The 21,844-nt window shown below is 39.9% G+C and overlaps 1 protein-coding gene and 1 pseudogene across 4 annotated transcripts in view; one reads left to right on the top strand and one right to left on the bottom strand.

Moving 5' to 3' along the window:
* DCAF5 (DDB1 and CUL4 associated factor 5) overlaps positions 1 to 21,844 on the top strand; it is a 106,134-nt gene that overhangs the window by 51,877 nt on the left and 32,413 nt on the right. For 2 of the 3 annotated variants that reach the window (XM_012000882.1, XM_012000881.1), the window contains exon 6: positions 12,340 to 12,553. In XM_012000882.1, the coding sequence (XP_011856272.1) occupies positions 12,340 to 12,553 (214 nt within the window). Of the gene's footprint in view, positions 1 to 12,339; positions 12,554 to 13,402; positions 15,365 to 21,844 lie in introns of those variants that run through there. The other variant, XM_012000883.1, reaches the window with a different exon arrangement.
* On the bottom strand, positions 19,185 to 21,220 carry LOC105554421 (annotated as a pseudogene). The gene has a single exon (XR_001008325.1). The product of XR_001008325.1 is annotated as an ATP-dependent RNA helicase DDX18 pseudogene (transcript).

The raw sequence follows: 21,844 nt of genomic DNA, 5'->3' as shown, positions 1-21,844 counted from the left end.
TCTTGGATCTATATCTAGGAGAGACGAAATTTATTTCTACACAGAAACTTGTACATGAATGTTCATAGCAGCTTTACTCCTTATAACCAAAAGCTGGAAACTACCCACATATCCTTCATTAGGTGAATGTGGTACATTCATACCACAGACTACGACTCAGTGATGAAAAGGAACTAACTGTGTTGATACAACTTGGATGAACTTTAAGGAAATTTTGTTGACTGAAAAAAGCCAATCTCAAAAGAATACATGCTGCGTAATTCCACTTATGTAATCCTCATTAATGATACAATTCTCAAGATAAGTACAGATTATTGATTGCCAGGAGTTAGGGATGAGAGTAGAGGACAGAGTTGCATGAGGGAGTCTTGTGATGGTACCGATAAATATCTTAATTGCAGTGATTGTTACATGAAGCTATGCATGATGTACATATACAAGCTATACAAGTGAGTTTCCATAGCATAGTGGTTGTCACATTCACCTAATACAAATGAATGTATGTGTAACTGGTAAAATCTGAATAAAGTCTGTGGATTGTACCAATGTAATTTTCCTGTTTGTGATACTGTACTATGGCTATGCAAGATGATGATAACATTGGAAGAGACTAGGTAAAGGATGCACAGGACATTCTTGTACATTTCTCATGTCTTGCTCTGAATCTGTAATTATTTCAAAAGGAAAAGAAAAAACCAGCAACAGGTAATAATGTTCTCCTTTTAAAACTGTCCACAAGCTAAAGCCCCCTCTGACTACCTCTTCTAGTCCTGGTCCTTCATGTTTTCTCCTGGGGGTAGTGAGTATTATGAGTTTATAACATATGCTTCCAGAACTTTTTCTTGGTTTTTATATGCTTATACATGTACCTGTTGAAAAATATATGGCATTATTTCCATATGCTTGTATGTTTTTCACACAAATAATATGCTGCTATATAATCATTCTACAACTGGACCTTTTCGCTCATTGGTATGTGTTGAGAATTTATCCATATACATGTGCGTTCTGCATAACGATTTTCAGTCAGTAATGGACCCACATATATGACAGAAGTCCCATAAGATTATAATGGAGCTGAAAACTTCCTGTCGTCTGGTGATGTAGCTGTCATAACATTGTAGCACAACACATTATTCATGTGTTTGTGGTGATGCTGGTGTAAACAAACATACTGTGCTGCCAGTCATATAAAAGTGCAGTACATACAATTTGATGTACAGTACATAACACTTGATAATAAACAGCTATGTTACTGGTTTACCTATTTACTATACTGTGTTTCTTACAGTTATTTTAGTGTATATTCCTACTTATTTTAAAAAGTTAACTCTAAAGCAGCCTCAGGCAGGTCCTTCAGGAGGTATTCCAGAAGGAAGTATTATCGTAAGAGATGACAGCTCCACCTGTATTATCAACCCTGAAGACATTAGTAGGACAGATGTGAAGGTAGAAGATAGCGATACTGATGATCCTGACCCTGTGTAGGTCTAGGCTAATTTTGTGTGTGTGTGTGTCTTAGTTTTTAACAAAAAAAAAGTTTAAAAAGTAAAAAAAATAATAATAATAGAAAAAAGCTTATAGAATAAGGATATAAAGAAGGAAAATGTTTTTGTACAGCTGTACAATGTGCCTGTTTTAATCTAAGTATTACAACAAGAGTCAAAAAGTTAAAACAGTAAAAACGTATTATAAAGTAGAAAAGTTGTAGTAAACTAATGGCCGGGCACGGTGGCTCATGGCCGTAATCCCAGCACTTTGGGAGGCTGAGGCAGGGATCACTTGAGGTCAAGAGTTTGAGACCAGCCTGACCAACATGGTGAAACCCTGTCTCTACTAAAAATACAAAGATTAGCTGGGCATGGTGACGTTGCCTGTAATCCCAGCTACTAAGGAAGCTGAAGCAGAAGAATCACTTGAACTCGGGAGGCAGAGGTTGCAGTAAGCTGAAATCACACCACGGTACTCCGGTCCGGGTGACAGAATGAGACTTTGTCTCAAAAAAAAAAAAAAGTTATAGTAAACTAAGGCTAATTATTGCAGAAAGAAAAATATTTTAAAATAAATGTAGTGTAGCCTAAGTGTATAATATTCATATAGTCTGTGGTGGTAGTGTACAGTAATGTCCTAGGCCTTCACATTCACTCATCACTCACTCACAGACTCACCCAGAGCAACTTCCAGTCCTGCAAGCTCTGTTCATGGTGGATACCCTATACAGGTGTACCATTTAAAAAAATCTTTTATACTGTATTTTTACTGTGCCTTTTAAATGTTTAGATATGTTTAGATACACAAATACTTACCCATTGTGTTACAGTTGCCTATGGCATTCGGTGTTCTGTATAATAACATGTTAACATGCTGTACAGGTTTGTAGCCTAGGTTATATCACATAGCTGGGATGTATAGTAGGCTATACCATCTAGGTTTGTGTAAATACTCTCTATAATGTTTATACAACAAAATTGCCTAACAACACATTTCGTAGAACATATTCCTGTCATTAAGCTGATGCATGACTGTATTAACATATCCAGATTTATCTTCTTTTGCCAGTTAAGAATTTGAGTCAATCCTTTGACTCTCTGTTGCGTCAGCTCAGGTTTTTCTTCCAGGAAGTCTTTTGTGACTACTGCCACTCCTGTCTCCCCAGTAGAGGGCAGTTATTCTGCCTCTGTCTTCTCATGGCACATCTTCTCCTTATTACAGCACTGTTCATGGAAACTGTAACATCTTTGAATCCATGCGCCTGGCGCAGTGCCTAAGATAGTCAGCAGGCATTCAGTAAATATTTAAATGAATGTATGCATGAATAAATGAATTACTGAATCGTAGGGAAGGGTGTAAGGTGAATGACTTACATGAATCCCTCTGGCCCTGATGCCTTGCGCTCTGATGCTGTTCTTTTTAATGGGTGGAATAATCCATCTCCACAGCGTATTCTGTGAAATCTTGTTGAACCAAGAAGCAGAAAAAACTTGCTTCTCCTATTTTCACTGCTTGATTGTGTGGTCAGGGCCAAGTCATATAATTACTCGGGACCTTGGTCTCCTCCAGTGTAACATAAGTTGATGTTACTCACACTATTTTATAGGTTTATTTTAAGGATTAGATGATACGATATACATGAAAACATTTTGGAAATTAAATTTAATGAAGAACTTGTTGCTTCTTCAGGGGTATCTATCTTGATATAGTCCCTTCAGTGAATTCTTTGTAGTTTGAACTTTCTATTTTGTGATTCCAGGTTTGACCTTACGTTTTATGTGTTGGGAGTCACATATTTTAGATAGGGACTTCTTAGTATACTCTCAATAATAATCTTGGCTTCTTTTACCCATGAATTTGCCCATGTATAGAAGACTTTCCAAGAACACTGCTAATGTTTCTGGATTATGCATAAAATACTTGTGTGTTTTTAATCTGTTTTCTATTCTGATCACTTAACTTTGCCATTTATTTATGGATACTTTGGAAGTGGGATGGTGGATCGGTAGAAAGAAATAAAACAGTGTAGTTTCAGACCTGACTTGGTGACTATGTCCAATGCTAACCAAGGGAAGCTTGTTTAGTATCTAGAAACCTACCAAAGGAGGGATATTATTTGCCCTCATTGAGAAGGTGGTAAGAGACACTAAGATTTTCAGAATCCTTTGAAAATTTTCGTTTGATTTAATTAATATTTAATTAGTATTATATGGATTTAAAATAACGACTGAATTTCAAGTTTAGCATTTGTACCAGAATCCTATGGGTCAGTTTATTATGTGAAGTTTCCATTAAGAGGCTCTCTAAATTCCCTATTCTCATACTTTTCTCAAAGCTTTCTTCCATGGACCCTTTTTAAAAGAGGGAGTATATGTGAGAAGACATTTCCTTCTGATTATAGAAGAAGTTTATATTCATTGTAGAAAAACTTGAAAAATAAAATGAAAGCTATAAGGAAAATAAAAATGACCGAAGTTCTATAGTCTAGTTAATATATCTTCTTATTAATATCTGTATATCCATCAACATGTACAGTATATCACTACCTATTTTTGAACATAATTGTGTGGGACATATATTTAATACCTGCTGAATTCACTGGTCACTTTCTGAAATATGATAGATGAATCTACTTTCTTTTAACTTGTAATTGACTTCCTTTTAAAGCTTAATTATTAATTTTTTTTTGAACTTCTTTTCTGCAAATATCAGAAACTTGGTTTTGTTTTGTTTTTTTTAATGTTATTTTATTCTTTGAGACAGTGTCTTATTCTGCTACCCAGGCTGCAGTGCAGTGGCTCAGTTGATCCTCCCACCTCAGCCTCCTGAGTAGCTGGGACTACAGGCATGTGCCAGCATGCTCGGCTAATTTTTATATGGTTTTTTTGTAGAGACAGGGTTTCACTTTGTTGCCCAGGCTGGCCTCGAACCCCTGAGCTCAAGCAGTTATCTTGCTTGAGCCTCCCAAAGTGTTGGGATTACAGGCATGAGCCACCATGCCCAGCCAGGAACTGCTTTAAAGTCTAAGATATAATTAATATACTTGTTTACCTGTTAAATTATCTTGTTGGATCCTTACATGATTAGCACATGGATGAATTTAACTCACTTAAAGGATGTATGGTGGCATCATGGCTTCATGTGAGATGTAGAGACCTGGATGGTCATTGACAAATCACTGTGGACCACAGATCTGCACCTATGCGCCTATGTAGGAGGACTTTGACTCAGATGCTTTCCAAGCCTCCTGCTATTTATCTGATTTTATGCTGCTCTGCTGCTTGCCTCTCAAGATCAGGTTTCATGGGTAGACAAATGTTAAGAGCCATGTGAATCTCAATGGAGCCTGTTTTTACTTTGGTAGTGTGTGTGTGTGTGTGTGTGTGTGTGTGTTTGTTTTGAGACAGAATCTCACTCTGTCGCCAGGCTGGAATGCCGTGGTGCAATCTCTACTCACTGCAACCTCCACCTCCCGGGTTCAAGTGATTCTTCTGCCTCAGCCTCCCAAGTAGCTGATACTACAGGTGCGTACCACCACGCCCAGCTAATTTTTTAAATTTTTAGTAGAGACTGGGTTTCACCATGTTGGCCAGGATGATCTCGATCTCTTGACCTCATGATCTGTGTGCCTCGGCCTCCCAAAGTGCTGGGATTACAGGCATGAGCCACTGCACCAGGCCTGTTAGTTTCGTTTTAAAAATGTTTTAAGTCAGTGTTTTTCAAACTGCTGCTTATGATCTATTACATTGTTCATTCAGCAGCTGATTATCAAATGCCTATTGTCTGGCACTGTTTAAGCATGAGATACACAAAGAAAAGATATAAAAGCTAATCATCTAGTGGGAAAAGACAAACAGGAAACAAAATAAATATGTAAAAATACATGGTATATAAGATGGTGATTGATGCAGTAGAGGAAAATGAAGTGGATCAGGGAGGAAGCATTGGAGTTGTATTTCTGCATAAGGTGTCAGGAAAGGCCTAACTGAGGATACTTGAATAAAGAGCTAATGAATGAACCATGCTCAGATCTAGGGAGGAACATTCTAGGCTGCAGGATCTGTAAGTACTACAGCTCTGCAGCAGAAGCATGCGTGGCATGTTCTAGGAGCAGTTAAGAGGCACCATGTGGTTGAAGTTGAATAAGGTCCTAGGAGGTGGGGTCAGAGACATAAAGGATGAGGGTAGGGGGTATTGTCTAGGGCCTTGCTGGCATTGTAAGGAATTTGGTTTTTACTCTAATTGAAATGGGGAGCCACTGGAGGGTTTTCAGCAAAGGAATGATAGGATTAGATTCATGGTTCAGCATCTCCTCTGCCTGCTTTGTTAAGGATAAACTGAAGCATGGGCCAAAATGAAAGCAGAGACAAGCAGGAAGCTCTTTCAATAATCCAATGGGTGGCCAGGCATGGTGGCTCATGCCTGAAATCCCAGCACTTTGGGAGACTGAGGTGGGCAGATCACTTGAGGTCAGTAGAGTTCAAGACCAGCTTGGTCAACATGGCAAAATGCTGTCTTTACTAAAAATACAAAAATTAGCTAGGCATGGTGGTGCCGCCTGTAATCCCAGCTACTCGGGAGGCTGAGGCAGGACAGTCACTTGAACCTGGGAGGCAGAACTTGCAGTGAGCCAAGATTGCACCATTGCACTCCAGCCTGGGCGACAAAGTGAGACCCTGTCTCCAAAAATAATAATGATAATAATCCAGTGGGTGATGAAATCAATTTAGATGGTCACAAGTACTTCTTAAATAAAAAGTACACAATAGAGGCCAGGCATGGTGGCTCACACCTGTAATCCCGGCACTTTGGGAGACCGAGGCAGGCAGATCACGAGGTCAGGAGATCGAGACCATCCTGACTAACTCGGTGAAACCCCCCTCTCTAATAAAAATACAAAACAATTAGCCAGGCGTGGTGGCCGGCACCTGTAGTTCCAGCTACTCGGGAGGCTGAGGCAGGAGAATGGCGTGAACCCAGGAGGTGGAGCTTGCAGTGAGCCGAGATCGCACCACTGCACTCCAGCCTGGGCGACAGAGCAAGACTCTGTCTCAAAAAAAAAAAAAGAAAGTGCATTGCATATAGTAGCTGCTAAGTATTGTTTAATGAATTTATGCTAAATTAATGTGGGTATAGGAGAATACAGTATAAAATGTACTTATTATGAAAGGTTACTATAAAAAATTTTTAAAGCTGTTGTTCTGAGGCATTCATATTATTGCCAACTAGAGGTAATTTTGGTTTTTGGACATGTTCTCAATGAGTGGCTCCTGTATGAAACAAGCTGTTTTCCTGTAATCATGTCTCATCAGTCAGCAGGTGGAGGGAAGGAGTCTTTCCTTGACCTTTCTCTCTTCTCTTGTTTTCAATTGTTTTTATAAGAGTTCTTTTTAGAAAGTAGCAAATCATAATTTTTGTTTTCAGACTCTCTTCTGCTTAGGAATTTTTTCCAGACTTTTCTTCTTTCCTCTTCAGCATTCCTGTAGCTTTGTGGCCTTGTCACCTAATACTCAGTGCACCCACCCCAACTTCTTGTCTTGCCATCACAGACTGTCCGTTTACCTGCATATCTTCCCACTCCCTCCTTCTGCACTGTTACTCTTGCTGTAGCAACTGCCTTCTCAGTGTCCCTCCTTCCCCTTGCTTTTTTCCTTCTTGCCAACCACTGTTCATTGAACTCTTCCCAGTTTTATGCACTGTGAGGTCAGGGCTGATACTACGTAAGATGAAGATTAAATGGCTGTTTATGAAAATCGTTATTTCACCAGCTTTTGGGTAGAGAGGGGTTTTGAATAAACCAGGCCATCTGATAAATGACGAAATGTTGAGTCCCTTATTTTGTGGAAAGTCATGATAATAAATCTGTTATTATACTGCTTCTTAATTCACTTTGAGATCTTGGTTGGTTCTGTGGGGCTTTTGGAACCTGTGGGCCAAAAAAGTTGAAGCGTTCTGGGCTCTAGAACACTTCTTCTCTGGGCACGTTCCTGTTCTGGAAGACGATAATTAGAAACACTGCAAGGCCCGCCATCCATGTGTGCTTCTGAAAGGGCTGGATACGCCATTTGATTATATAAAGATTTCTTTACAGGAATTTAGTCAAGCTTTTCTGCCAACTTCAGTCAGATTTCTGGAGATTCAAAAAGTATACTGAATTCATCTATATATCAAGTCAGAGAAGCCTAGCAGTGAATCATGTTCTGGGGACAATAAACGTGTTTATTCACAGATCGCAATGCGTCTTTCTTAGGCTGGTTGTCTGACAGTTCTGGGTCTCTCTAGAGAAGTTTCAGTCTTGGGACTGAGGAGTGCATTAGGAAAACAAAAGAGAAAGCCCAGGTTTTTCATCCCCCTTCCAACTCACATAAAATAAATGGTTAAGGGATTACTGGGGCTCTAGACATACTTGAATGTGACCAGTGTGGACTGTGACTCCCTGAACTTGCTCACTCTTCACCTAGTTCTAGTATCTTCTAGGATTTATCATATTCTATGGGTTGTGTTATAGGAAATACAAAACATCCCATATTCCTTATAGGTCATCCTGTCTTAAATCAGAAACTGGTGGGGAGAGACTTTCTCCCATAGAAAAGACCTTGCTTTTCCCTCTCTGCTTGTGGTATGACACCAGCTCTGATGTCTGTGAGTTAGGACAGTAGTGCCTTGACTCCAAGCATTCCACCGGTCATATAGAACTTTTACATGCAAACAATGAGGAAATTCATGCCAGTGGCCTTTGGAAAATCTTGTTGGCACCACCAGGTGTACCGTATGGATTAATCATGGATTTATAGTAATCTAGGTCCACAGAGCCTGATCTTGGAAGCTTTTTCAATTCCCTGTGTTGTGCTAGAAGTGATACTCTCAATCACTTTCCCTGGAAACAGCCTTGGCCTGTTTCTCTTGTGTTCCAAGTCTTGCCTTGGTCAAGGACTTTTTTAAATGTTCTTTTTACCCCACCAGAGCAATAAAGAAGTCCAATTGAGTGGACTTAAAAAAAAAACAAAAACAACCAACCCCGCAGGAGAGAGCTTGTGAGGAACGTTTTCCTGATGTTCTGAGGCGTTCTTGCTTTTCGCCCTGGGTCTTTTGGATCACCTTGGATCACCTTCTACCCTGTTCTTGTTGTGTTTTATAGCAAATCCTTGGATGAAGATAGGTTGGGATAGATGTATTTCATTAATTTTTCTTATAAAGATATTTTTATTTGAACTCGTTGTTAACATGTTTTGCTAGTTCTTGCAATATATTGCTCATCTCATTTGAATGTATTGGTAACCACTTCTCTGAAGGAGTAGAGACAGTGTCATTTTCATTATCAAGATAAGTGTCCAGAAAACAAGTCAGGATTGAGGCATTCTTGTTTGTATAGAGGCACCCCTATTTCTTTAAGAGAAAATGAGAAATTAATTCTTCAGGGAATGTGTTGAGGACAGGAATAGAACTCCGATCTGAAAAGGAATTGGAGATCCTTCTGCAAACAGACATGATAATAATCCAGTGGGTGATGAAATCAATTTAGATGGTCACAAGTACTTCTTAAATAAAAAGTACACAATAGAGGCCAGGCACGGTGGCTCACACCTGTAATCCCGGCACTTTGGGAGACCGAGGCAGGCAGATCACGAGGTCAGGAGATCGAGACCATCCTGACTAACACGGTGAAAAAGTGCCTTATGATATGGTTAGCTTTTCATTGACTTTGATAATTTATCTTTTGTCCACCTTGTTTTCTCTCCACCCCCAACCCCACAAATTCCAAAATGGAATCATGTTTCTCACAGTGTGGTTTGAAAGTCACCTGTATTACAATTAACTGGTGTTGCTGGTAAAATTCAGATACCTGGGCCCACTTTCCAGATTGAATTAGAATATTGTGGGGGGCAGGGGGTGGGAATCCTGAGAATCTACGTTTTTTAAAGTCCTTGATGATTTTTCATGCATCTTACACTTGAAGCCAGAATCTTTGACATCATCTTTGTATCTTGACTATGAGGGCAAACTGCTTCCAAGCTCTGCCTTTCTAGCAAACCAGATCATCCTTATCCTTCTCACCAGGAGTGGCCAGCTGCAGACCCCTGCTGATAAATTACAGCAGGTAATGTATGATAATGTAATGATAATGTAACTTACTTTCTGGATTTCAGGTGTCATTCCATCCCTCTGGAAGGAATGGAATTTTGTGACAAAACATGAAGTTTTCAGTGTTGGTGGCTGCTGCTCTTTAAATAGCACCCCTGAACAATCTAGGAGCAAGATTCCTCTGTACTTTCTTTGTGTGAGAGGTTAGAGTTCCCTGCCCAGAAGCATAGGCAAGAGAAAAGTTAGTTACTATCCTGGAGCCCACAACCTAATTCCTGTAGTGTAATCAGACTGCAGATGGTGGGTCAGGGAGCTTGGGTGGGGTTGGGATGGTCCATATGCCATCCTGGGCAGACTCCTCTACAGGCCTGACTAGACTGGGCAGAGGAAGTTCCTGATAACAGATGGAATGGGTATTTGCCAGAGGCTCTAGCTTTCCTCTCAAGGATGCCTGAGCTGCTGCAAACCCCTGCTGCTATGGCTGGTGAGGCTGGCCAAGTCTCTTTCTGTTGACTCTTGTTTCCACCCCCAACTCCTAGTCAGTCCTACAAATGCTGGTTTATTTGCACACTCCATGCTGATTTTGGATTGAAAGCCTCTCATTGTTTTTGAGTTCAGTGTTTAGATAACACCACATGCCTGTCGCAGCCAGGGCACCCTGTAAAGGAAATGCCTGGTCTCTAACAGTCCTGTCATTCATTTTATGTATGCGAGTGAGTGTGGTCTGTGTTTCGGACCATTATAAGAGCATTTCTCTGCAGGGATTACTACTTGGGGCCTGCAGGGATACAGGGCCCCTCCTTGATGTCTGGAATTCTAGGGGTGGTTTTCTAAGTCTTCCCTCTTTCCTTTCATTCCAATCCTAAAAGGGTTACAGGTTGTTTTGCCCAAGGCTTGTTTCCACACATAGCTGCAGTACCAGAGCATTCCTTCCTTTGGTGAGAAGACTGCTTTGGGGGACACAGGACTGACTGGGGCTGGTGTTGGTACAGGCTGTTTTTGTGACCAAGCTAGGTTGGCAGGTGCCTCTGTACTGTGGTTTCAGGGCTTCCCTTCCCATAGGATAGGATAGCTCTTTTCTTGTCCACTTAATTTTCCCCACCATTCTCTTGGCAAAAAAAGAAAATATGTTATCTTCATTCAGTATTAACTTTCTTCTGGTAATATATAGCTCTTTTTTCATTTGGTACAATGCAATTAAAACTTCTTTAAAATGTTTCAAATAAATCTGTTAGGCTCTAATTTAGTTGTCTGGAGGCCCTTTTCAGGTCTGTGATTCTCTAGAATTTATAAACTTTTTTCTCTAAATCTACTGGGATCACTACCTATCCATGACAGTAATGTCTGCATGAGACAGAGTGAGTTCTAATGTGGCACTTGTTCTACAGTGTCCCCAACATATATACTTAACTTCACTTTCCTACCAGTAATTCAGTGCTCCAAAAATTAACCCAAAATACAAAAGAAAACTTGGTTTTGACATGGACTATGAGCATTCATCCCTCTGTAATAAAATAGTGATCCTGACTGCCTGAAAGATCGCACTTACCACTCCCCACAACCTTTAAAAGTTAGTACTGTATATACTTGTTAATGTTCATGGCCATCCTGGTTCACTGTAATATTGAAAGTACGTTCTGAGTCATCAAAAGAAATTATTTAGAACCATACTGTGTGAAACTTTTTTAAAAATGTGAATCTTACGAAACTATGGAAGAATATTAGGTGAACCAGAACATAGTACTCTTTAGTGAAGCTAGATAAATGAAGTTCTATGTATTAACCAAAGTATGTTTTAACGCTACATATCAATTTGTGGGGAATTGTAAGGAAAACAAGTCATTTTCCTTTTCTAATTGTTGCACTCCTTGCTCTGCATTTAAATTTAAGAATTGTCTTTAATACTTATTCTCTAATCATGCTATATAGAATATAAAAATTCTCCATGAACAGATTAAAAATTCAAAATAAAGTAATAAAATGATTATGATTGAAAAATTATCCATTATAAACAATAAAGTTTCTATTGTTCATTTTTTTTAGACAGGGTCTTGTTCTCTCACCCAGGCTGGAGTGCAGTGGCGTGACCATGGCTCACTGCAGCTTCAGCCCCCTAGGCTCAAGTGACACTCCCTCCTCAGCCTCCTGAGCAGCTGGGACTACAGGCACATGCCACCATGCCTGGCTAATTTTTTTATTTTTTTGTAGAGACAAAGTCTCATTATGTTGCCAGGGCTGGTCTCAAACTCTTGGGCTCAAGTGATCCTCCTGCCTCAGACTCCCAAAGTGCTGGGATTATAGGCATGAACCACTGTACCCAGCCTATTGTTTTTGCTGATGGTTCTTGTATCTCTAATATGAAGGATGAATATATTGCTTAAACACCATCCGTGACTACCCAGTTAGAGTGGATGCAACCCACTTCTCAGGGTCTTGACGAGTATGTTTTCAGTTGTGCAGTTAGCTTGGGTAAACAAAATCATTATTTTAATATGTCTCTTCTTTCAAGATGTTTGTAATCCTTTTCTTGTAAATTTACTGGTAATTCATCTTTTGGAGACTGAGAAAGAGAACTGACAATTGAAGTAAATTGTTTTAAAGTAACCAAGGAAGCGTTGCTACCCTCATTTTTCTAGCCACTGCATAGAAATATCCTTTTGCTGAAATTCAGCTGTACAAGCTTGACAGGAGGTCCTAGGCAAATGTGTTTTTCAGATTCTTGTCTGGTCTATCTCATGCCTGATTTCTGTGCCTTGTGCCTTCCAGTTCTCTCCTGCGCTATGGTGGAAACCTGTCCCTCCAAAGTGCCATGAGTGTACGATTCAATAGCAACGGGACGCAGCTCTTGGCCCTGAGGCGGCGCCTGCCCCCTGTGCTCTATGACATCCATTCCCGCCTGCCTGTGTTTCAGTTTGACAATCAGGGTTACTTCAATTCATGCACCATGAAAAGCTGCTGTTTTGCAGGAGATCGTGACCAGGTAAGTGCTGTCTGCCTCCTGCATCTCACACTCATGCTTTTCTCTCTGATTGTTCTTTCTATACTAGTCTTTATTTCTCATTAGCATTATGTCAGGTAGAAACAATTAAGGGGAAATAGTGAGTGCCTGACTTAATAATAGTGAGGTGTTCTGACTTAATAGTAGTGAGTTTCTTTTTTTTTTTTTTTTTTTTTTGAGACGGAGTCTTGCTCTGTCACCCAGGCTGGAGTGCAGTGGCCGGATCTCAGCTCACTGCAAGCTCCTCCTCTCGGGTTCACGCCATTCTCCTGCCTCAGCCTCCCGAGTAGCTGGGACTACAGGCACCCGCCACTTCGCCCGGCTAGTTTTTTGTATTTTTTTTAGTAGAGACAGGGTTTCACCGTGTTAGCCAGGATGGTCTCGATCTCCTGACCTCGTGATCCGCCCATCTCGGCCTCCCAAAGTGCTGGGATTACAGGCTTGAGCCACCGCGCCCGGCAATAGTAGTGAGTTTCTTCATCAAGGCTGCCACTGGGTATATACAAGGCACACACCATAAACCAAGGCTGGCCATGATATGGTTCTGAGCCACCTAGCTCTGCCAAGTTTGTGAACAGATTTTAAGATTCTAAGAATGTGCCATTTCAGAAGAAAGGAGGGAATCCATGGAAAATTAGCCTGCTGGGGAGAGAGACATTAAAAAAAAGAAACCAATAAAACACAATGATGAATGAAACACCCTAAGTACCATCCAAAAGACATGTATCTTGAATGGCCTCTTGGGATGGCATCTTTTTGTTGGATGAAATAGGGTAAGCAGCTGTGTTTGAGAGGGAGCCAGATGCTGACTCTTTTTCTTTTTACTGCCAGCATCACAACTGGAAATGGAGAGCCCAAGCTGTGAGTTTCCAGCCTTTTCTCAGTCTCACTAGGAATGGAGATGCTGATGTTGACTTAAAGCTGGCAGCTTAAGAATACACTTGGCATTCTTGCACCTTTCTGTCTTGGCCATAGAAGTTCTGAATTGTCAGTGACCAGTTGGGCTGGTCTGGGTCACAAGCCAAGGAAAGACAAATGCGAAGAAAGACAAATCTAAGGAAAGGTTGATCAAATAAACAAACAGGATTTTTTATTCTCAAGCACAACAAATCTTATTGCTACTTCACATATAGATTGGGAAAAAGAAAAACCTTAGTCTCTTGCTAATGCTTAGTGTTCTTATCTTTGGGTCAATGAACTATGTCAAATTTTGAGTTAACAATTCTTATATGTTGTACCCCACCTCTTCAGAGCTATTTTTGGCATAAAAGAAATATAAAAGAGGCATAAAAGAAAAATTTCTTTGAGAAACTGGCAAAACCTTGCTTTTTGAAGTAAAAGCTAGGATTTTTCTCCCTAGATGGGGGTTGCTGGAGTCTTCCTAATGTCATAGTTTAAGGATTAGTAGATGTAGTAGGAACCGAATAAATGCCTGTTGAATTGTCTTGCGTGTAGATAGATGAGAATGTTCTTTTAAGTTTTCTGAACTAGAGATTTCCCCTCTTTATATAAATAGAGACCATATATCCAAATTCAGAATTTATACTCATGTTGGAGTCTTAGGACCTACTTAGCTGAGATCCATACTGGAGACCACTGAGTGGCCTCACTGATGTCTCCTTGGGGAGGCCACAGTACCTGAATGACTTAATTTGTATATGCCTGTATGGCACTGCAGGGAATTTGTTTCTTGGGTGGGAAGAAACAGTTTCTAGAGGCGATCAGACTCACGATAGAACAGATATGCAGAATGGTTGATTTAGCTTTGTCTGGCTGTGGAAATGACAATCACATCTCTCCCTCTCTTCCTTTTTTCCTTCCTTCTTCTTTGCTTTTGTTGATTTTCCATATTTTATCAACAACTTATGCATGTAATTCTTGTTTTGTTGAATAATAGAACATGCAGTGAAGATGATATTCATAGTTTATTAGGCTTTATTTCCAAAAACTAGAGGCTGAGGGAAAGGTGATTTTCTTCAGGTTGTATTTAGCAGCCAAAGCCTGTCTTCATGGACCTTAGAAGACCCAGAACAAAGACCTCTAGCCAACATGTAAGCACCTAGACCATGGTTTCCCATCCTTATCATTGTTAACATTTTGGCTAGATAGTTCTTTGTTGTGTGGGGCTGTCCTATGCATTATGAGATGGTTAGCAGTATCCCTAGCCTGTCTCTACTAGATGCCAGTAATATCATCCTAAGTTATCCTCCAGGCAACCAAAAATGTCTCCGGACATTGTCCCCTGGGGGGAAAATTTCCCCTGGTTGAGAACCTGTGATCTGGATTATAATTACCTATTTTGCTCAGAGGCATTGGGGCAGGTATTGTCATAGGCAGAGCCACAGAAGGTATTTTGTGATAGTCCTAGGTATATACATCAAATATATCATTGTTTCTGCTTTTCAGTTTATATATAATCATAAAAATATTGAATGGCTTTTGATTTTTCTCTATTTAGATTTGACTAATTTATTATTTGTGACTTATGTCCTGTGGGAAGAGTTTATGGGTATTTTATTCTCTCTGACAAACAAGACTTCTTTTTGGCTGGGGTAAGTGGTTTTTCTTGAAAGAAGATGCGAAGTCATTGAATCTAACTTTGGATCAGTTAACAGAGTTAAAGTCTTAAAAGTCTGTTCTTATTCCCAAAATAGTTAGAGGTATATAAAATACAGAGATTTGTGCTTGGCTTTTTTGTTGACTCCTTAGGGACTAAGAAATGTGGCTAATTCATCATTGTCTTGTCTCCAAATCCTGGCACACAGTGAGAACACAATAAAAATTTGTTGAAGTGAATATTGAATACTTTTGTCAATGTGTGGTATTTAGCTTTGTGGGCCTAAGTCTTCTCTAACTGTAAATCAGGATTGATAAGTATGATTTTTCCTGTTCAACTTCCAGGGGCCTGGAAAGATGGATGAATTAAATAATTCATCCAATTAGGAGGATGAATTAAACAATGGATTTATAGTGAAACTAATCTGCTGAACTTATAGTTTTTTCAAGTGTTGAACAAGAGGTCAGTCTTACTGTCCCAGTCCTAGAACATGTCTCAAAGGTGATTTTTAGACTCTGACTTTCCACACTCAGGGATAAGGCAGCAGTTGTCACAGTTACAGTATGACCTGCAGGACTGACATGTATATTGTTTGATGAGTCTAGACAGAATCTTGTTTTCTGCTTTCAATTTCCAAAGCCTGCCTTTTCCTTATATTGGGCTTTATATTTGACCTCATTCCTGTATGCTCTGAGAACACCCACAGCCTGAGGCTCTGTGTTCTGGAACTCTTCATTTAGTCATAGGCTGGGTAACCATCCCAGACAGGAATCTGAGAATTTCCATAATAGGAATGAACGTGGATAAGAAAAGCAGTAAGAGATCCTATTTATCTGAGACAGTCATCTGGCTTTTAATTATGAGATTATTCAGTCCTTACAGATGGATCCAGTTATTGTTCAGAGTATGTGTACTTCTTTTTAAACTATCATTAGTCTCAAAATAAAATTAATGTTTCAAGAAATTAGACTTGTGGAATAAAGTGTGAAATATCTGGGCCTCCTTTGTGTCTCCCTAATGCTCACTGCCACCCCTGTAGATGAATTCTAATTATAGAGCTATTAGAGATCATATTGTACAAACCTTTTCTTTTACAGATGAGTAAACTGAGTCTCAGAGAGGTCACAAGTCACAACACATGTAAGTTTGTAGGCAAACCAGGGCTAGAACCCAGATTTTTGGGCTCTCAGTAGAGACCCCTTTTCGCTGTACAAATGATCACAACTTGTTGCAGACAGGAGCAAGACAGGCAGCAAAAAATAAGTGGATTGGGCTGGGAGTAAACATTAAAGAGTGGCGGGGACTATGGAGAGCCCACATCCCATCTAAATGGGTCAACTTCTACATAGCTTTAGCCCATTGTTGCCAGGGTTTCTGATTTTTTTCAAAAGAAGACAGAAATAAGGATTTTTACGTGAGGTCTCTTGGTTTTAAAATATTACAACAAATTCATGCTTTATTGTATAGGTGAAACAAATCTGTACACCATACCTATTCTGCTGTAGATCCACCAGTTTGAAACCTTTGTGCTTCATTCAGCAAGACATTTTTTCTCATGTTTAGTGCCATGGACTGTCACTAACTCACCGAGACAAGTTCCTTTTTCCTGCTTCCTACCGAAGGCTTCCTAACTTCATGTCTTTTTTCTCGCTCCATCTTTTAAATTATGAGAGCATATATTTACTGAGCATTTACTGTGTGCCTGATGCTCTGATAGATACATTCACATAACATTGCCAGATGGTACCCTCTTTGAGATTTGCACTCAAAGCCCTGTATACAATCTGTCTTCCCCCGCTTTTGGCTACAAATACATAGTTTGTTTCTTTCTAGTGTATTATAATTATTCAAGTTTGATAACTTCTAGCATCAGATCAGGTGACCATAGTGACATCAAGTTGGCTGGGTATCAACAGAAGCAATTAGCCTTAACTAAAGGCTTACATTTTTTTATTTTATTTTATTTTATTTTATTTTTTTAAAGCAAGCCTACCTTCTAGTCTTGCAATATAGTGGGAAATCTTGCAGTAAAACAGCATTCCTTTCCTTGGAGGCTGCCTGAGCCCAAAGGTGGTTCTTGCTTTCACTTCCTACTTGGATTTTTGTTTTGTTTTCTCCTGGAAGCCTGACTGGGTACATTCTGTCTTCTGAGCTTCATACACTTCTCTACATACTCAGTGAGCCAGTCTCTTAATAGGGTTAAAAAAGAATGCCAGTGTTCTACCTGCTGGCTTTTCTGGCATGCACGTATAAGACAGCACTTGGCTCTTGTTCCTTCTCTTTCACAATTCCTTAAATGGCTCTTGTCCTAGATTGTGAGTCCAGTAGAATGGCTGAGGCTTCTGGTAAGCAAGTCTTTCAGGCTAGCAGGCTTGTTTGCCTGGAAATGGACAGTTTGATCATTTAAAATATTTCTTGCTTTAGTCTCATATGATGCCTGGTCTAATAGTCCCTACATCTTGCTGAAAGTAGGATGTACACGAAAGGAGAAAGTATAGTAAGATTTTCTTGAAACGACTGAGCACTGGAGTACCTGAGCACTAGGATCTCTTATACTGGTCTTTTGAACTTGATAGATGGCAAGGCCCCAAAAATCGTGATCATGAAATCATCTTGTCCCATCCCCTGGAGGAAAGAGCTGACTTGTACCCTATGAGTCCAACAAAACGGCCTTGGATAAATGGCCTCCCTCAGACATTACATCACCACTCAACCTCTCTGTGTTGATATTATACGGGTATAGCCGAGGTGTGGAATGCACCAGTAAGTACTCTCTAGGCCAGAGAGGCCCTGTAAAGTTATAACTTTGCCTTTTTTTTTTTTTTTAATAACTCCATGCACCCCTGATTAAGCCCACTTTTGGGCCTGGCATGCCATATGTTCTCCTTTATCTGAGATAAAGATATACTTTTAATGAGGGAAATTCAACCCTTGGTTTCTATCCTTTGATTTGTTGTGATTTTAGGCTACTCTTTTTTTTTTTTTTTATCTCCTTGCCATTTATATCTTACATATTTTTAGCCCTTTAACTTGTAAAGCATGTTCACGTCCACTGTTATATTTTTTGTTGTTGTTGTTTGTTTGTTTTTAGACGGAATCTTGCTCTGTCACCCAGACTGGAGTGCAGTGGCTCCACCTAGGCTCACCGCAACCTCTGCCTCCCAGGTTCAAGCAATTCTCGTGCCTCAGCCTCCGGAGTAAATGGAATTACAGGCACACACCACCATGCCTGGCTCATTTTTTGTGTTTTTAGTAGAAACGGGGTTTCACCATGTTGGCCAGACTGGTCTCGAACTCCTGACCTCAAGTGATCCACCCGCCTCAGCCTCCCAAAGTGCTGGGACTACAGGCATGAACCACAACACCCGGCCCACTATTATATTTGAATGCTCCCAGCAACCTTTGGGTGCAATTGGACAGGTTTTATCCTCACATGAAACTGAGGCTGACAGTAGTGTGAAACGGCAAATTGAATTGTTAGCAAAACCAGGACTAGACTCAGTTTCTTGTTTTTGACTGTACCCTCTTGCTCATAGGCATGCTGCCCACTGTGTTATAGAGATCAAGCAATGATATGATCTGGTGAGGAAGAACTGAACACAGAATGTGGCAGAAGAATTCCTTGTATGTCTTGTTTAGAGAGTGAATGTTTTAGGAAACTTTTTTTGAGGAAGAGGGCAGACTTTCTGTTTTGTAAAGAGAAGGTAGAGGGAATATAACTTTTTTTTAAAAGGTGCAAAAATAATTAAAACAGTAACATACATTTGTGCGTATGAGGGAGGGATATTTAAAATTAAAATATTATATCGTCACAAGAAAGACCAGATATTCCTTACTCTGCCCTTGGGCAACCAAGAAAATTAAAGCCTGTTTTATATCCCAAAAATAAAAGAGAAACTTGATAGAAGTAACAGTGCTCAGTGCCTGCAACCAAAGTCAATTTATACTCTTGTTAGATGAGTCCAAATTCTAAAGGCTACAAAAATCCTATTAAATCAAGGGGGGAAAAGAATCATTTTAGGACAAAGTTATTCAAGATGAAAGAAAGGCATATCTTCAATGGGAGAACTGCCTACTGTTGGATACTTTCTTGCTAATGTGTTTAAAGATTTTGGACTTCTCAACTTTCTTGGTTTTCTGGTAGCCAAATCCACCACTGCCTACTCGCTTTTTCTGCTCGCCTTCATTGCTGTTGACATTCAGATCGGCAAAGGGAGGCACCTTGAAACCAAATGATAGAGTAACTTGAGGCAAATTGAAGTTATTAACATTAAAGATCTGTTTCAGAGAATGGGAATCATAGGCTTGTATGTATGATTTTTATGTTTCCTGGGCTGACTTGTGAAGAAAGTAGTTCTTTTCAAGCTGAGACTGAATGTCAGAAATTTTAGACCAGGAAAAGTCAAATTCACTTGACGGAACCTTGGATTGTTTCAAGTAGTGAAGAAAACCCAATTCTTCTGGGTGCCAAATGAGCAAGGCATGCCCTCTCCCATTTAGGCCTCTGGCTGTTCTACCCACATGGTGAATATTATTCCTTAGGGTCATCCAGAGGGTCATACTGAACAATCCAATCGACTTCAGTAATGTCCAGTCCTCTTGCTGTCACATCTGTACACAATAGTGTTCCCGAATCTGCATTGCAGAACTGGAAGAATGTGGTTGTATGCTTATTTTGCTTTTGCTTTCCATGAATGGCCAAGATGGGCAAATCAATGTAGTTCAGCAACTCATAGTGGTATTTCACGGACATACAAGATGAAAAGAAGGCCATCAGCTTGTTTTTTTTTGGTTCTTCTTAAGGAATGTAAAGAGCAGAAGGAATCTCTTTTCAGAAGGACAAACAACATATCCCTGCTCAAGACCATCCACTGTTGCATTAGCTGTGTTATCAACACCAACATACAATGGCTCCTTTTTCAGAGAAATCCTTGCCAGGCATTCAACTTTTTGAGTTTGGGTGGCAGAAATAAGCATCGTCTGTCTACGTGTTGGCAAAAGTTTAATAATTTGCTTTAATTCCTCTTCAAACTCAACATCCAAGATACGATCAGCTTCATCAATGACCAGACACTTCAGATTTTTATACATAAACCCTGGGATATTCTGCATATGGTCCAGCAGATGGCCTGGTGTGACCACAAGGATGTTGATCCCGTTAGCAAGTTTCTATGCTTCAGCAGGTCTGTTACTGCCACCCATTATCAGCTCATAGGTATGCACGTGGTGAGTCATTAACGCCTTAAGAACACCAAAAGTTGGCATGGCTAGTTCTCTAGTAGATGAGAGAATAAGGACCCCCGTTCCATTCCTGGGCATGAACTTAAATTTAACAATGAGTTCAGCTGCAGGGATGAGAAAAGCCGGGGGTTTACCACTGACGGTTTTTGTAGCTGCAAGAAGATCCATGCCTTCCAGAAGTGGTCTGATACTTTTATGCTGAATTTCAGTCATGTTTGTAAAACCCATTTCTTTTATTGCCTTCAGAGTATTTTCGTTGACAAGATTACATAGAGAAGCAAATGAAGTATCCTCAAAAGCTCCTGTCAGTCCCAGGGGCAGACTGGGCACCTCACTGTCATCTTCATCATTATCTGGCTTCTCCACATTATTTTCTGTTTCTTTAGGAGTCTTGGCACTTTCTTCTTCAGATTCCCCTTTGTTTTCAGTTTTTGCTTTTTTTGTATCCGGTCCAGCATTATTCACCATTTTTCTCTTTTTCTTTTTTGATTCTGAATTAGGAGACTGCATTGCTGCTTCTTCATTGGTTAATACAGTGGATTTCAGGGGAGATGTTTTAACTTTTATATTTTCCACTGCTTCTTGAGACACGTCTCCATTTTGAGCATCTGATAAGCCCACGTTCATAGAATGTTTTGATTTTTTAACCTTTCCACCTCCCATTGTTTCTTCAGACACATCTCTAATTTGAGTTTCTGACAGGGTCAGATTTGAGGCCCCCTGAAACTTTAGGTTCTGCTGCCGCAATTTGAAGTTCCGCTTCTCGATCTTCTTGCGTAGGAGTTTCATCGGCAGGTGAGACATGCTGTCCAAGTAGTGTCTAGACCATGGTGCTACACAGTACAGCTACTCAGTTCCAGAATACAACTTTATTAAATCAGCCGTTTATAACTCTTTTTGAATCCTGTACCTTTTTGAAACTCTAAAAACTATAAACAGTCATCTCTGAAAAATGTACACATCTACATTGTTTTCCATATAATAATAAAGTGTTTATGGAACTCTTGAAACCTAGAGGCTCAGGTATTATCAATCCTGGATTAAGATTTTACCTTTGGGTTATGTTGTCTTTTAGTCCGTTTACTGATGCAACTTTAGAACTTAGAAGCTTAAAAGGTTTTGGAGTATGTGAGGCCTGCTAGGTATGGTCTGGTTTATAATCGTTCAGGAACACAAGGTGACCTGGATTCTTCTTAGGAACAAGTAGAATTGATGTGATCTGGTGACAGGACATGGCAGTTCTTTAATGCATGGCTCCTGGCTAAGAGTCTGGGCCCCACTAGGAAATCCTTGGTAGATGTTAATGAAGAGGAACAGAGTATAACCTGTCTCATCCTCCTTAGAGATTTTACTTTTAGTAGAAGAGCTTTGCCTCTTTTTGAGGTATCTTCAAGCTTTGGAGAAAAAAGAAAATAATGTTACTTCCTCAGAATGCTGGGACACCTTTTCTTGAATGAAGAGTATAAATACTCATA

The sequence above is a fragment of the Mandrillus leucophaeus genome, unplaced genomic scaffold (genome assembly GCF_000951045.1).
Source record: "Mandrillus leucophaeus isolate KB7577 unplaced genomic scaffold, Mleu.le_1.0 Scaffold641, whole genome shotgun sequence".
Lineage (NCBI taxonomy): Eukaryota > Metazoa > Chordata > Mammalia > Primates > Cercopithecidae > Mandrillus > Mandrillus leucophaeus.
The sequence above is the reverse complement of the archived record's forward strand: the minus strand, read 5'-3'. Positions and strand labels throughout refer to the sequence as shown.